At 47.8% G+C, this 16,762-nt stretch overlaps 1 protein-coding gene across 1 annotated transcript; it reads left to right on the top strand.

Moving 5' to 3' along the window:
• The first annotated feature begins 5,447 nt into the window (after positions 1-5,447).
• Positions 5,448-15,119, top strand: LOC100562300 (cytochrome P450 2C19). Its single transcript, XM_003224896.4, has 9 exons — positions 5,448-5,842; positions 6,089-6,251; positions 7,031-7,180; positions 7,951-8,111; positions 8,810-8,986; positions 9,960-10,101; positions 10,189-10,376; positions 12,268-12,409; positions 13,602-15,119. The coding sequence occupies exons 1-9, from the start codon at positions 5,660-5,662 to the stop codon at positions 13,781-13,783; spliced, it is 1,488 nt and encodes a 495-aa protein (XP_003224944.1). The 5' UTR covers positions 5,448-5,659; the 3' UTR covers positions 13,784-15,119.
• The last annotated feature ends 1,643 nt before the right edge of the window (positions 15,120-16,762 follow it).

Genomic DNA, 16,762 nt, shown 5'->3' with positions numbered 1-16,762 from the left:
TCCCCTCCCCTCCCCTCCCCTTCCTTTCCTTTCCTTTCCCTTCCCTTCCCTTCCTGTCCCGTCCTGTCCCTCCCCTTATTTTCATTTCCCCTCCCCTCGCTTCCCTTCCTTTTTCTTCCTTCTCCCCCTTCCCTCCTTACCTTTCCTTTTGCTTACCTACTTTCCCTTCCCTTCGCTCCCTTTCCCTCCTCTCCCCTCCCCTCCCCTTCCTTTCCTTTCCTTTCCCTTCCCTTCCCTTCCTGTTCCGTCCTGTCCCTCCCCTTCCTTTCATTTCCCTTCCCCTCGCTTCCCTTCCTTTTTCTTCCTTCTCCCCCTTCCCTCCTTACCTTTCCTTTTGCTTACCTACTTTCCCTTCCCTTCGCTCCCTTTCCCTCCTCTCCCCTCCCCTCCCCTTCCTTTCCTTTCCTTTCCCTTCCCTTCCCTTCCTGTTCCGTCCTGTCCCTCCCCTTCCTTTCATTCCCCTTCCCCTCGCTTCCCTTCCTTTTTCTTCCTTCTCCCCCTCCCCTCCTTACCTTTCCTTTTGCTTACCTACTTTCCCTTCCCTTCGCTCCCTTTCCCTCCCCTCCCCTCCCCTCCCCTTCCTTTCCTTTCCTTTCCTTTCCCTTCCCTTCCCTTCCTGTCCCGTCCTGTCCCTCCGCTTCCTTTCATTCCCCTTCCCCTCGCTTCCCTTCCTTTTCCTTCCCTCCCTTCCCTCCTTTCCTTTCCTTTCCTTTCCCTACCTTTCCTTCCCTTTGCTCCCTTTCCCTCCTCTCCCCTCCCCTCCCCTCCCCTTCCTTTCCTTTCCTTTCCCTTCCCTTCCCTTCCTGTCCCGTCCTTTCCCTCCCCTTCCTTTCATTTCCCTTCCCCTCGCTTCCCTTCCTTTTTCTTCCTTCTCCCCCTTCCCTCCTTACCTTTCCTTTTGCTTACCTACTTTCCCTTCCCTTCGCTCCCTTTCCCTCCTCTCCCCTCCCCTCCCCTTCCTTTCCTTTCCTTTCCTTTCCCTTCCCTTCCTGTCCCGTCCTGTCCCTCCCCTTCCTTTCATTTCCCTTCCCCTCGCTTCCCTTCCTTTTTCTTCCTTCTCCCCCTTCCCTCCTTACCTTTCCTTTTGCTTACCTACTTTCCCTTCCCTTCGCTCCCTTTCCCTCCTCTCCCCTCCCCTCCCCTTCCTTTCCTTTCCTTTCATTTCCCTTCCCCTCGCTTCCCTTCCTTTTTCTTCCTTCTCCCCCTCCCCTCCTTACCTTTCCTTTTGCTTACCTACTTTCCCTTCCCTTCGCTCCCTTTCCCTCCCTCCCCTCCCCTTCCTTTCCTTTCCTTTCCTTTCCCTTCCCTTCCTGTCCCGTCCTGTCCCTCCCCTTCCTTTCATTCCCCTTCCCCTCGCTTCCCTTCCTTTTCCTTCCCTCCCTTCCCTCCTTTCCTTTCCTTTCCTTTCCCTACCTTTCCTTCCCTTTGCTCCCTTTCCCTCCTCTCCCCTCCCCTCCCCTCCCCTTCCTTTCCTTTCCTTTCCCTTCCCTTCCCTTCCCTTCCTGTCCCGTCCTGTCCCTCCCCTTCCTTTCATTTCCCTTCCCCTCGCTTCCCTTCCTTTTTCTTCCTTCTCCCCCTTCCCTCCTTACCTTTCCTTTTGCTTACCTACTTTCCCTTCCCTTCGCTCCCTTTCCCTCCTCTCCCCTCCCCTCCCCTTCCTTTCCTTTCCTTTCCTTTCCTTTCCTTTCCTTTCCCTTCTCTTCCCTTCCTGTCCCGTCCTGTCCCTCCCCTTCCTTTCATTTCCCTTCCCCTCGCTTCCCTTCCTTTTTCTTCCTTCTCCCCCTTCCCTCCTTACCTTTCCTTTTGCTTACCTACTTTCCCTTCCCTTCGCTCCCTTTCCCTCCTCTCCCCTCCCCTCCCCTCCCCTTCCTTTCCTTTCCTTTCCTTTCCCTTCCCTTCCCTTCCTGTTCCGTCCTGTCCCTCCCCTTCCTTTCATTCCCCTTCCCCTCGCTTCCCTTCCTTTTTCTTCCTTCTCCCCCTCCCCTCCTTACCTTTCCTTTTGCTTACCTACTTTCCCTTCCCTTCGCTCCCTTTCCCTCCCCTCCCCTCCCCTCCCCTTCCTTTCCTTTCCTTTCCTTTCCCTTCCCTTCCTGTCCCGTCCTGTCCCTCCCCTTCCTTTCATTCCCCTTCCCCTCGCTTCCCTTCCTTTTCCTTCCCTCCCTTCCCTCCTTTCCTTTCCTTTCCTTTCCCTACCTTTCCTTCCCTTTGCTCCCTTTCCCTCCTCTCCCCTCCCCTCCCCTCCCCTTCCTTTCCTTTCCTTTCCTTTCCCTTCCCTTCCCTTCCTGTCCCGTCCTGTCCCTCCCCTTCCTTTCATTTCCCTTCCCCTCGCTTCCCTTCCTTTTTCTTCCTTCTCCCCCTTCCCTCCTTACCTTTCCTTTTGCTTACCTACTTTCCCTTCCCTTCGCTCCCTTTCCCTCCTCTCCCCTCCCCTCCCCTTCCTTTCCTTTCCTTTCCTTTCCCTTCCCTTTCCTTCCTGTTCCGTCCTGTCCCTCCCCTTCCTTTCATTCCCCTTCCCCTCGCTTCCCTTCCTTTTTCTTCCTTCTCCCCCTTCCCTCCTTACCTTTCCTTTTGCTTACCTACTTTCCCTTCCCTTCGCTCCCTTTCCCTCCTCTCCCCTCCCCTCCCCTTCCTTTCCTTTCCTTTCCTTTCCCTTCCCTTCCCTTCCTGTTCCGTCCTGTCCCTCCCCTTCCTTTCATTCCCCTTCCCCTCGCTTCCCTTCCTTTTTCTTCCTTCTCCCCCTTCCCTCCTTACCTTTCCTTTTGCTTACCTACTTTCCCTTCCCTTCGCTCCCTTTCCCTCCTCTCCCCTCCCCTCCCCTTCCTTTCCTTTCCTTTCCCTTCCCTTCCCTTCCCTTCCCTTCCTGTCCCGTCCTGTCCCTCCCCTTCCTTTCATTTCCCTTCCCCTCGCTTCCCTTCCTTTTTCTTCCTTCTCCCCCTTCCCTCCTTACCTTTCCTTTTGCTTACCTACTTTCCCTTCCCTTCGCTCCCTTTCCCTCCTCTCCTCTCCCCTCCCCTCTCCTTCCTCTCCCTTCCTTTTCCTTCCTTTCCTTTCCTTTTCTTTCCCTTTCCCTCTCATTCCCTCCCTATCCCACCCCTCCCCCTCCCCCTCCCCCTGCACTTGAATTTCCCAGGAGGCCCTCCATTTTTGTTCTCTCTGATCTGGAGCCTCTGAAGCACCTGCAAAAGTTCAGCCCAGTTCAGCCTCCATGGGGCCGGGTGATGCCAGATTAGATGGAGAGTCAGGGAAGTTCATGACCCAGTCAAGAGGGACACGCTGTTTGCATGCCGTTCCAGAGTCTGCAAAGGCAGCGACACTCACCCACAGCCACTTCCTAGCGCAAGAGAAGAAGTGGTTAGTCTGCAAACAAGGGTTGCAAGGGTGTCCGTACCACCTCTGTCTGAAGGGTCTCCAGTGGAGGAAAGCCCACCCCCCCCCCCAAGGCACCTCAGTTGAACGAGTAGGACTGGTGGCACAGCCTTCTCAACCAGAGCCCCCCCCAGACAATTTCCCATTATCCAGCATTATTCTGGAGGTGTATTTTTTTTTAACACCAGTCATTCCCTGGACTTCACTGCATCTGCATGAATGGCATTGCAAAAGGTGCTCTGATAGAGGGGTGTGGGGGTCAAAGGCAGAGACACCAAAGCATGTGGCTCCAGAGACTCTGCTTGGTTTAAGGACGTTGCTTTTGATGCTGGGCTGAGGTGTTCCTGTGCAAAACTGCCACCCACCTGAGCCCCACTTTATGTCACCCACTTTGACATTTCTGGTGCCCATTGCATGCTTCTGGTTATCCAAGTCCAAACTGCCATATATCCCAGATCAAAGCAGATATTCAATGTGTTGTCGAAGGCTTTCATGGCCGGAATCACAGGGTTGTTGTGTGTTTTCCGGGCTGTATGGCCATGTCCCAGAAGTATTCTCTCCTGATGTTTCACCCCACATATATGTCACAACCTCTGAGGATGCTTCTGTTGGGTGCTCTTCTCCGAGTTGTGCTGTGGGTCCGTCTTCCAAAGAAAAGCACCAAGACACATACTGGTAGATTCCAACAGATTTTTATTGTACCAAATGCCAGAACCTTCTTTTGGCCCACATATATAGGGGCTCCCACATACCAGAGGGTAATTGATGTTGTATGGCCGGCCTGTTTTATGGTTGGCATCTGTTCCTTGTCAGCCAACCAGAGATGGCCAGAGAGCCTGGAAAACACACAACAACCCAAAGCAGATATTGTGGGATTTTCTGCCTTGATATTTCAGGTTATATTGCTGTGTGGAAGGGGCCCTACAAGTGCCCTCAGTCTTCTCCCAAAAAGTTAACAGGGTTCAGTTTGGGGAGGATGGAGCAGTGGATGCAGGAGGGGAAATGCAGCATAAAACAGGCAAAGAGGCAGGACAGGAATACCTGGCTACTCCTGGGCACAACCACATCCAAGAGTATTAAAAGAGCTGGATGAAGTCATTTCAGAACCACTGGCAATCATCTTTGAGAATTCTTGGAGAACAGGAGAAGTCACAGCAGACTGGAGGAGGGCAAATGTTGTCCCTTCTTCAAAAAGGTAGAGCCAAACAATGATCAATTTCCAGTCAGCCTGACATCAAGACCAGGAAAGATTCTGGGGCAGATCATTACGGAGTCAGTCTGTGAGCACTTAGAAAGAACTGCTGTGTTTACTAAAAGTCAGCATGGATTTCTCAGAAACAAGTCATGACAGACTCATCTTATCCCTTATTTCAATAGAGTTACAAGCTTGGTAGATGCAGGGATTGGTGTGAATGGAGCAGATCTTGATTTTGGGAAGGCCTTCGACAAGGTCCCCCATGAGCTTCTTGCAAGCAAACTAATCCAGAGTGGGATAGGCAAGGCTACTCTTAGGTGGGTCTGGAATTGGTTAAGCGACCGAACCCGAAGGGTGATTCTTCCCAATGGTTCCTCTTCTTCATCCTAGAAAGATGTGACTACTTGGGGGCCACAATAAGGGTTCTGTCCCGAGCCTTTCAGGGCTGCTGACCACCTTTATTAATGACTTAGGTGAAGGTTTAGAGGGCATGCAGATTCAGTTTGCAGACTGGACCAAATTGGGAGGAGGTGCGCAAACTTGTTTTTTTCATGCTCTAGAGACAATAGAGCCATGGATTCAAATTAAAGGAAAAGTGATTCCACTGAAACATAAAGAAAGACTTCCTAATGATAACAGCATTTTATTGTAGGACATTATGTCCTGGAGACATGTGGAGTCCCTTCTTTGAAGGTTTTCAAACAGAGGATGGCTGGCCATCTGTCGGGAAGGCTTGGGTGATGTCTTCTTTTGTGGAAGGGGTTTGGACTGGAATGTCCTGGGAATGCCTTCAACTTTATGTTTCTATGATTTTCTGACTTCAAACATCATGGCCGCCCCTCCCTTGACACTTGGCAGGAAGCACCCAGGACTTATATAACACCCTAGATATCATTGTAAAAGGGAAAACACAGAGAGAAGTTCAGAAAAGTTCATTCCCAGGAGATGGCAAGGAAACTGAAGGACTTAATGATTAACACAACTCATTCTGATAATGCCATGATTTCCAGAGTATAAATTTCTGGATGTGGAGTACCAAAACTCACCTTCCCCATCATTGGATCTGGAGACATCATTGTGCTCTCTTCAGGTTTCGGGATGGAGCCCTTGGGGACAACCTCCGTTCTGCTGCTCGTCTGCATCTCCTGCCTCCTCCTTTCCGCCTTCTGGAAGAGCCAGGCCAACAAGAGGAGGAAAATGCCCCCCGGACCGACTCCATTGCCCATCATCGGGAACGCTCTGCAGCTCAAGACCAACCACCTGGACCTGACGCTTTGCAAGGCAAGTGCAAGGGGCCCCATCTCCCCAATAGAGCCTTATGGTGTACTTCAAGGAAGGGTTGTTACTTTGTGTGTGCTTCTCTGTCTGGCCGAAGATCTCGCTTTCAATGTATAGAGGGTACCAAGAGGGCACACCATAATAGTTTGAAGGACAGATGTAGGACAGATTTATGGCAATGTTTTGGTGACTATTCAGGGACGTGCCTCTTTTTAATCTCTCTCTCTCTCTCTCTCTCTCTCTCTACAGCTGAGTGAGAAGTATGGCTCCGTCTTCACCCTGCATTTTGGAACGAAGCCTGTTGTGGTGCTCCATGGCTACGGTGCTGTCAAAGAAGCCCTGATTGATCAGGCTGAGGACTTTGCTCCCAGAGGGAGTTTGCCATTAATAGAGAAACACTTTCAAGGCAAAGGTACGTTGTGGTGCTTGCTGGTTCCCAAGAGCTGGCTCCCTGGGGGCCACAAACAGGCGCAAACACCCCATGGTCTATGACGTGCCCAATCCTGCGTAGATTTAGCCAGATGTCCTTATATCAATATCATACCTGAATGCCTCTATTGCTAGGATGACCAAACACTTTCCAATAATTGTTTCTATGGGTTTTCAAGTAATTGCTAATTTGTGGCAGTTCTAAGGCAAACATCGCGTTGGGTGTCATGGACCCCTATCTGGTGTGTTTGAGACACCAGAACACCTCCATGCCATGGTTTTATAGCCAAGGTCAGGAATGAAAACATCTGGGACTCGAAGTGGGAAGGGGCCTGATAACACCAACTGACTTGGACTGGAAGACCTGGAGACTGGACAGAGGAACTTTCTCAGGTTGAGGGGATGAGGGTTTGGTATGGAAATTGAGAAGTTGCCCATGTTTTCATAATTCGTAAGTTTGCTGTATAGTAGTAACCCAGCATTAAAAACATTTCCAAGATTTCCTTGTGAGTGAATTTAATTGCTACCAAGGTTCTGCAATCATTACACTAGATTTTCTTAGCAAGGGTTGTTCAGAGAGTGTTAGCTCTTGCCTTGCTGTGAAGTTGAGATTGTGTGACGTTCCCGAGATGTGAATCTCCAGTAGTTCAGAGTATGTTCTTCTAACTGCTGAACAGGATGCCAGTTGGTTTGGGGAAACCATTTTTCTCCTAGCCATATCTGGATGTATAATACGCCACTGTTATCCTCTTCCCTTTGCAGGGATCATATTCAGCAACGGGGAGAGATGGAAGCAGCTCCGGCGCTTTGCCCTGACCACCCTCCGCAACTTTGGGATGGGGAAGAAGAGCATCGAGGAGAGGATCCGAGAAGAAGCCCAGTATCTCCTGGAGCGGCTGCAGGGTACAAAAGGTATGTCACTTGGGTCAACCACCACCACCGCCTTTTGAGAGGTTCCTCCCTTTCTTCTTGCCCGAAGATAGGGAGTTTAGAAGTTGGAACTCTTGCATGCATTTTAGTCTTGGGACCCTTTGGAGAACTGTGTTGCCTGTTAGTGACTCACCTCTTTGAAGGCTCGGTGAGTGTCTGAGAACTTCCCTTCATGAGCTTGAAGGATCTATGGCCTGGTGTTATCTAGGAGTTTTAGGGCATTTCTCCCTTGGAGATGGAGGCACCTGGCCAAGTCTGGCAAGCTTTTTCATTGGAATAAGGGAAAGAGGATTTCCATCTTCTGAAGAGCCAATGTAGTCCAGCATTTTTGACCATTGTACTTTGACTCTGGAGACCAGGCTTTAAATCCCTTCTTCTTGCTTGCTTGTATTTTTCTCATGGTGATAATGGAGGAAGATGGGTCACTCCTGTCCCATTCTCCTTCCTTTGTTTGGGGTTTGCCCAAGAAGACCTTCAGAGATTGATCACTCCCTGTTCCTACTTGCATAGAGGGATGTCTAATCCATCCCTCCATATGGATCTTCAGATCATGGATGGTCACGGAGATGCTGGAACCACCATAAAAGGGATGGGGTGCTTTCATTTGCTGCAGGCAACCTGCCACAGCATGGATTGGCCACCAAGGCAGCTGATCTTGTTCTCTCAGTCTCATAGTCTAATGCCTTGGTATAAGATGAGTGCAGCCAAGCCAAGCTCAGAGCACCAAGCCTTGTTGCCTCTTGTCCTTCCAGAGCAGCCCTTCGACCCCACTTTCCTGCTCAACTGCACTACTTCCAACATCATCTGCTCCATTGTCTTTGGAAAGCACTATGACTATGACAACAAGAAGTTCCTCGCCATGATGGCCATAATGAATGACAACTTTGAGATTGTCAGCTCCCCTTGGGGCCAGGTAGGTCTTCAGAAGTTGAAAATAAATTTCTTTATTGTGCAGATTTAGTTTCTTATAGTAGGTAGAGCCTCCTTGCATAGAGATGGATGTGAAGAGATGAGAACAGGAGGATTCCTAGAAGGGTGAATGAGGTATATTTAGGCAACAGGAGAAATATAAGAGTTGCATCCCAATGAGCCTTTGGGGAACTGGGAAAGATCTCTTCTACTTTGGAAGATCACATGCACTTCTGCTCAAAGAGCAGCTGCAAAAAGCTTGATGCTCCCACATGGCAGGGAGAGTACTGTGGGAGTCATCGTTTACATGTATTGACGTATCTACTGCTATCCAACTGAAGAGATTAGCAAGAGCACCAGAGTACTCTCTAGGGGTGCATCTTCATGGTAAAATGAATGCAATTTGACATCATTTTAATTGCCATGGCTTAGAATCCCGCGAGATGTAGTTTGGTGAAGAACCAACATACCAGGTAAAAATACAACTCCCAGAATTCCATAACATTGAACCACATGGTGTCGAACTGCATTCATTCTGTAGTGTAGACATGCCCTAGGACTTGGTTTCCATCCCTCCAGTTAACTCTGGATTTGCTGCTACGGAAATGTGCAGCTAGTGTGTTTTGGGCCATGAGGTCAGTTTCCAGCTCTTTAGATGGTGAAGCTCACTCCCATCCTTCTTCCTTCTTCCTTCCTTTCCAGCTGGCCAACACTTTCCCTTCCTTCATGGATTGGATCCCTGGGCCTCATCACAGAGTGGGGACAAACTTGGCAAAAGCCAAAGCATTTGTCATGGAGGAAATGGAGGCCCACAGGCAGACCCTGGACCCCAGCTCCCCTCGGGATTTCATTGACTGCTTCTTTATCAAAATGGATCAGGTAAGACCACATTATAGACTCTTCAAGGCAGGAGATGGTGCTGGGACTCTGGATTATCCAGGAGGATGGTTGCCTTCTAGGTGGACCCTCTTGACCGTCCCCTTGCTCCTCTGTATTCTTTGTCATTCTTTCAATCATTCATTCATTCAATCAATCAATCAGCCAATCAAACTTTCAATAATGCAATAAGAGTGGATAGTCTCAAGTAAGAAGGGTTTTGCAGCAGCAGCTTCATGCGATAACATCCTTGATGGTCCACCTTGTTCTTCTTATTCTTATTTATTTATTTATTTCACATATTTGTATCCTGCCCTTCTCACCCTAAAAGGGGATTCAGGATGGCCTTATAACAGGCAGCAATTTGATGTCAATACATATAAATATAAAAATAAACTCATAGAATTAAAACCATACAATTAAGTATTAATTATTAAAAATTCAATTAAAATCATGCAATCCAGATCGAAGTCAAAGGCCTATCCAACTGTCAATTCCATTTGTCTGTTATCCTTATTGCACAATTTACTGGTTGAATGCTTGGTCCCACAGCCACGTCTTAAGTATCTCCCTGAAAGACGGGGGCGGGGGGCTGAACTGATTTCAGGGAGTTCCATAGATGAGGGGCCACCACTGAGAAGGCCCTGTCTCTTGTTCCCACAAATGGCTCTTGCGAAGATGGTGGGATCGAGAGAGGGCCTCCCCAGGTGATCCTAACTTCCGAGGTGGGTCATAGAGGGAGAGACGTTCAGACAGGTAAGCTGCTTAGATGCTTCCCACTCTTCTTCCTTGATTGAATTGTTTGCGATTCTGCAAAGTTTTTGAGAGAGACAAGCAATGTCCTTCAAATGTGTTTCTTATCTGTTGCCAGACTCTTAATTCCTCAAATGGTTGCATGGACAGATTGTTTTCTACCACCTTTCATCTTTAGTATGAATTAAATTGATACCACTGCTTTTGATGCATATTTCTCCAGGAAAAGACCAACGAGGCTTCTGAGTTCACCACCGAGAACCTACTGTTGTCCACCATTGACTTATTTGTGGCAGGGAGTGAAACGACCAGCAGCACCCTCAGATACGGGCTCCTGATCCTCCAGAAGTACCCAGAGATAGAAGGTAAAACAAGCACAGCTCCCACAGGATTCCTCTGATGTTTCTTGCATATTGGTTTCCTGACATTGAGTCTCATTTATCTCCTGGCAGAGTCAGTGCAAGAGGAGATTGACCGGGTGGTTGGCCGGTCGCGACTTCCTTGCATGGCTGACCGTGGACAGATGCCCTACACGGACGCTGTCATCCACGAGATCCAGAGGTTCATCTCTCTCGTCCCGTTGAGTGTTCCCCATTCAGTGGCCAAAGACACACCGTTCAGAGGATACACCATCCCCAAGGCAAGCCTCCTCTTTCTGCTTCAAGAACTCAACATGATTCCTCTACGAAGAAGGGGATTGATTATGGCCTATGAATAACACCCTTGAGGATCTCAAAACTGGGGAAGCTTGAGAGAGAACCTGCCATCCTTGATCTGTCATAGACCCAAACTAGTGAGGGCTTTCCAGGTCAAAAGTAGTAAAATTGTAGGATCCTGGAGTTGGAAGAGACCCCCCCAGGATTACTCAGTCCATCCCTTCTGTCACACAATACCAGTCCACTCAGTCCATGGTTTCTAAACCTTTGACCAACTTATTTACACTTTCTTTGAATTTATCATAGCAGAATAGAGTGGGACTATTATTTATATATGTATTTATTTACGACATTTATATCCTGCCCTTCTCACCCTGAAGGGGATTCAAAGTGGCTTACAAGTTACATGTACATACAATGTATTACATGTTTAGCATAGCACAATATTAGACTACTAGCTGTGCCCGGCCACGCGTTGCTGTGACGAAGTATGGTGGTATGGGAAATAAAGTATTGAGGAATTGGTGGTAGTTAAAGTAAAGGGTAAAGGGTTATATAGCTGTGTGGAAGGGCCTTGAGTCAACACTGCCATATAATCCAGTTAAAATCTGATAATCTGTATTTTATAGGCAGTGTGGAAGAGGCCTAAGTGAGGCCTAACTCTGCCTGTCCCCTGGGCTGAATGGGTTGCTAGGAGACCAAGTGGGCAGAGCCTGGCCTTCTAACTGGCAGCAATTGGATAAAAACAATTATTCCTTATTTTTCTTTTCTTTTTGTTGTATGAACGTAGAGGCATGGATGAGGGGTTGTGCTGTCAGTTTTCAAGGTTGTGGGGGTGTTTAGTTTTGTTGTTTTGTCCTAGGCCGAAATTTCATTACCCTTTTATATATATAGATGGCTTCTTTCATCTTCAAGCCCGCGTCATCCCCTATGAACCTGCATGATCTCTAAGATGCTCTGGAAAGGCCCTCCTCTCGCTTCCCCCTTCCTCTCAAGTACGACTGGTCGGGATGAGAGAGAGGCCTTCTCGGCTGTGGCCCCCCGGATCTGGAACTCCCTCCCCAAGGAGATTAAGCTGGCACCTTCCCTGTCCACCTTCCGAAAACGCAGCCCAGACTCCTCTTGATGCAGCCCAGAATCATATTGGTTTTTTCACTGCTTCATCACACTCTAGTCTCATGCTCAACTTAGAGTCTCCTAAGACTCCGAGATCCCTTTCACAAGATCTGTTTTCAAGCCACATCTGATCTATCCTATATCTGTGCATTTCACAGGTAGAGCCATATAATTTCCCCTGTTGCCCCCCTTGAGAGGCATTTAGAGTCCTTTGACCATTTGGCTTGCACTCTCTGTCACACATTCTATATCTACACAATTCATTTTTTTTTCATTTTGGAAGGGACTCCCAGGGCCTCCAGTGTGACTCCTTCTGCCATGAAAGAATATACAATCCAAGCCCTTCTCACAGACAGTCATGCAGTATCTGTTTAAAGACCAAAGAAGAATCGAATGAGACCAAGACCTGCCTGGATCTGAACATGAGACTTCTTTTGATGAAGCCTAGAATTGTGTCGGCTTTTTTAGCTGCTGCATCACACCGTTTGAATCCTGGTTGAGAATAAACAAGTAGAAGAAAGGTGTTGTAGTTTTGGTGAAATCAATAGTAGTAAAGATCTCACCCCAACCATCATTTCTGTGCTTATGTAGGCACCATAATGTATGACATCAACACGATTGACCCACACAGAATGTTGCCATGGGTAGGGACCCACATTGCCCTTATGAAGGGGCCAGATTTAAAGGAATGTGAGGTGTCTGCTTAGTGTGAACTCACTAGTAAACCACTTCTCTCCCTGGATGCATCCTTCTCTGCAGGACACCTCAGTGTTTCCTCTTCTGACTTCGGTGCTGCACGACGGCAAGGAGTTTCCCAACCTCACAGAGTTTGACCCACAGCATTTCCTGAACAAGGACGGGACCTTCAGGAAGAGTGACTTCTTCATGCCCTTTTCTGCAGGTAAAGAAGAGATTGCAGGTCTTGAGTGGTTTTTTTTTGCCGGGGGGGGGGGGGGGGGGGGTCCATTTAAGCAAGGAAGAGCAATGCTATCTCCCTCACTTGCTGGATGATCATACTGCAAAGTCAAGGTTAGGAAGGTGTCCCTGCCGTGGAGAAGTTCATTGGTGAAGCCAATAGCAGTTGAGAACCACTTCCACACCCATGGCTTCATTCTGCCAAATCCTGGGATTTGTAGGCTGAGGAAGAGGAGTCAGATCCCTCCTCCTAGATCTTTCTAACATAGAATATGGAGTCCTTCAACAAGCTGCAGCCATGCTGAGGATCCCATGGAACGGTGCAAATGCAACCCTTGTTTCTGTTCTGGGTCTGATAGGTTTCATGGTCTTGATCCATAACGCATGGAGACTATAAGGTATTTCAGAGCTGATGCATGGACCTCACCATGACAGAGATCAAAAGTTCTCAGGCTGTATCCACACTGTAGAATGAATACAATTTGGTGCCACATGAATCCTGGGAGTGGTAGCTTGGTGAGGCACCAGCACCCTTGGGCAGAGCAAGTTAAAGCCCTTGGAAAACTATAACTCCTGGGACTTCACAGCATTGAGCCATAGCAATTAGGAGACATGAGTAATAATATAATAATAGTAATAATAATATTAGTAATAATAATAGTGGTTTCCACCTGCATTCATTCTACAATGTAGATGCACCCTCTGTGTCTTCCTTGTCTTCTTGCGCTTCCATTAAATCAGTGGCGTGCTGTGGGATAGGTTTGTGACTTATAGTGACTTCTCATCAGTAAGGGATAAATAAGTGATGCAACCCCTTGTCGTGAACCTCACATGATCACGACTCATCCATCTCTGCCTGGCCCATAGGTATTTCATCATTACCCTCTTAGTCATTCCACAGGTGTGTTATCACATGTCCATCAGAACTGTATTTTACACATAGACTCAATGCTGAGGCATTTCTGTCCAACATGGGGCAGGTGGCATGAGGAAAGTCCTGGTATCTCCTGTGTGCTGTTGTTGTAGTGACAACAGGACAGGCCAAGGAGATGGCCAATGGTAGAAAGACAAAAGGTAGTACCTTTGGCAGCCTGTCAGTGACACCAAAAGGAAATGAGGAAGCATTGCCCGTGACCCTCCTCCCCTTTGCTTCCCTTCCTTTCTCTTTCTTCTTGCAGGGAAGCGGATCTGCGCAGGGGAAGGCCTGGCCCGCATGGAGCTCTTCTTGTTCTTGGCCTCCATCCTCCAGAACTTCAAGCTGAAGCCCCTCACGGACCCCCAGGACATCGACATCAAGCCCCACCTCAGCAGCATGGGCAACGTCTCCCCGCCCTATCAACTTTGTGTCGTGCCTCGATGAAGGGGTCGCACCAGCCACCATCCATAGGTGCAGATGGCCAAAGGACCCAGCTTCTCTTTCTGTTTTAAGAGATGTTTACCAGCCCTTCCACTTCCCAGCACAAAAGTACATGTGTCTATGGCCTTGCTTTCACAGGGTTTCCTTAGGCCAGGGACCCTCAGAGGAGGTCTTCTTCATTCGTTCCTCTGAACCAGAGCCTTGAGCAGCTGGGATTCATTGGTGGTTTCCTACCCAAGGACTAGCCCATTCTGGGCCTGCTTGGCTTCCAAGGCCAGATGGGATCTACTGCCTGAAAAGTCCAGTTTTTCTCATCTCAGCAAAGTGCATGGGCAACAAAGTTTACCTCCCGTCTGTTGTAAACATCTCAAAAGCAGCAGATACTGGAAGCTCAGCAGAGTCAGCCCTGGTTTGGACTTGAATGGGAGACCTCCAATGACTTCCAAGTGCTGCAGGCATTGCTTCAGAGGAAGGAGGAGGCAAACTCCAAATTGGAGGGGCCTTCCTTGTCTAAGAAAGCCCTACGCAATGCATGGGGCTGCAGAAAGTCAACAAGCGATTTGAAGGACAAATATACAACAAAAACACTTGCAAGGCACTAGGTATAAAAAATAAATCCTATTCTTCTGCCAATAGGGAAGCCATTGACGGAGGGCTTGTCTCTTTCCCACAAGAGGCCTTGAGTGCATCTCTGGCCTCCCTCTGCCTTCTTCTGGGGCCGAGACTGAGCAGAGGCTTTGCTCCTTTTAGGCTGAATTCCCCTTCCGTGTCCCCTGGATCCAGGATTTGGGAGAGAGACAACCTTTCGCTCATTCTCCAGTCCAGCTCAATATTTTTGTGTGCCTCTAGGTTATTTCTATGGTGACCCCAAAGCAATCATCTCCCAGACTTTTCTGGGGTCGAGAGAGTGTGACCCAGGGGAATCCCAAAGTTTTGCAGGTTTCCAAAGTCACAGCCCAGTGCGCATCCCACTGCACATGCTGCCTTTTGGAGCGTCTTTTCCCTGCACATGGCAGCTCCCTCAAACCATCCCCTCTTCTTCTGTTGTGTATATCAGGGAAGGGATTATATCCTCTTTATTATTTCACACCTTTCTTTCTCATAGGAACTGTTATGGGTTCCCATTGTTTAACTCCAAACCTTTCCTGTCCTGCAAGTTTCCTGATCTGAGTTAGCATTTCTCCAGCCTGGGCAATTGCACTTAACTACTGGTTTCTGCATTTTGCATGTATTTTTGCTATTTATGGAACTCTTCCAAGGCACGTGTTACTCCCCAATGCCATTGTTGTATATGTCTTGATTGCTGCCTGTTCAATAAAATCCCTGCTTTGGAGACGTCTATGTGAATATGAGATTTTGATTCAAGTTTGCGGAGATTTGCACTAATGGCTAAAGTTGCAATATCCTTTCACGTTTATGTTTACGTTTAATATCCTCTATAGACAGATGTACTCAGAACATACAGGAGTTCATTATACAGTAGAGTCTCACTTATCCAGCACTCACTTATCCAACGTTCTGGATTATCCAACGCATTTTTGTAGACAATGTTTTCAATATATCGTGATATTTTGGGGCTAAATTCATAAATATGGCAATTACTGCATAGCATTACTGCGTATTGAACTACTTTTTCTGCTAAATTTGTTGTCTAACATGATGTTTTGGGTCTTAATTTGTAAAATCATATCCTAATTTGATGTTTAATAGGCTTTTCCTTAATGCCTCCTTATTATCCAACATATTCGCTTATCCAACATTCTGCCGGCCCGTTTATGTTGGATAAGTGAGACTCTACTGTATATATGGTTCTATGGCCATAGCTGGTAACAGGAGGGACCGTTATTATTGAAAGATTGGAGTTTTGAAAAACATAGGAAAACTATCCAGAAATGGGGTCATGGCTTCACCATATTCCTCAGTTTCCAACTTACATTCTATATTCACCATTGGAATCTGATCCATTCATAACCATTCCACAAGGAAATGAGATGATAGAGTTGGAGGGGATTCCCTGATGCCATCCAGCCCAACCCTCTTCTGCCAGGCAGGAAGACACAATGCAAGCCCTTCCAGCAGATGACCATCCATCCTCCACTTAAGCACCTCCAGAGAAGGAGACTCGCTTCACTTAGGTAGAAAAAATGAGATGTAAAGATACAAGATGGGTGATGCCTGGCTCCACAACAGAACATGTGAAAAAGACCTTGGAGTCTTCATGGACAGCAAGTTGAATATGAGCCAAGAGCAGCTGAAAAAGCCAATGGGATTTGGGCTGCGTCCAAAGGAGTCGAGTGTCCAGATTGAGGGAAGTCCTGGTGCCTTTGTATTCTGCTTTGGTCAGACCTCTTCACCTGGAATCACACTGTGTCCCATTCTGGGCCCCATAATTCAAAAGAAATATTGACTCTAAGCTGGAAAGACTCCAGAGAAAGAGGGCCGGGCTGTGGCGCAGCTGGCTAGTAACCAGCTACAATAAATCACTACTGACCGAGAGGTCATGAGTTCGAAGCCCGGGTCGGGTTAAGCCCCCGACCAATAAATAGCCCGGCTTGCTGTTGACCTATGCAGCCCCGAAAGACAGTTGCATCTGTCAATTAAGGAAAATTAAGTACGCTTTATGCAAGAGGCTAATTTAACTAATTTACAACATCATAAAACTGCCAGCAAAACATGAGGAAAGGAATGAGGAAGTACAGCCACTAGTGGACAGTGAAGCAACAGCTCCCCCTGTGTCCGGAATCGTGAAGCTGGAAAAAAATGTTAAATGCCTCTGTGTCTGTCTTTATATGTCGTTTGTCTGTTGGCATTGAATGTTTGCCATATATGTGTTCATTGTAATCTGCCCTGAGTCCCCTTCGGGGTGAGAAGGGCGGAATATAAATACTGTAAAAATAAACTAAAAGGATCAAATATATGGAGACCCTGAATCCCAATGAGGTGTATCTTAAAGAACTGGGTCTGTTTAGCCTACAGAAGAGA

This window comes from Anolis carolinensis, chromosome 1 (assembly GCF_035594765.1).
Source record: "Anolis carolinensis isolate JA03-04 chromosome 1, rAnoCar3.1.pri, whole genome shotgun sequence".
Taxonomy (NCBI): domain Eukaryota; kingdom Metazoa; phylum Chordata; class Lepidosauria; order Squamata; family Dactyloidae; genus Anolis; species Anolis carolinensis.
Note: the sequence above shows the minus strand (reverse complement) of the source record. Positions and strands in the feature narration are given on the sequence as shown.

Bases quoted from the DNA above. Each gene is read 5' to 3' on its own strand.
- LOC100562300 (XM_003224896.4), top strand. From the start codon at position 5,660: ATGGAGCCCTTGGGGACAACCTCCGTTCTGCTGCTCGTCTGCATCTCC. The intron at 6,252-7,030 runs GTACGTTGTGGT...TTCCCTTTGCAG, and splicing joins GAAACACTTTCAAGGCAAAG to GGATCATATTCAGCAACGGG. The intron at 7,181-7,950 runs GTATGTCACTTG...TTGTCCTTCCAG, and splicing joins GCGGCTGCAGGGTACAAAAG to AGCAGCCCTTCGACCCCACT.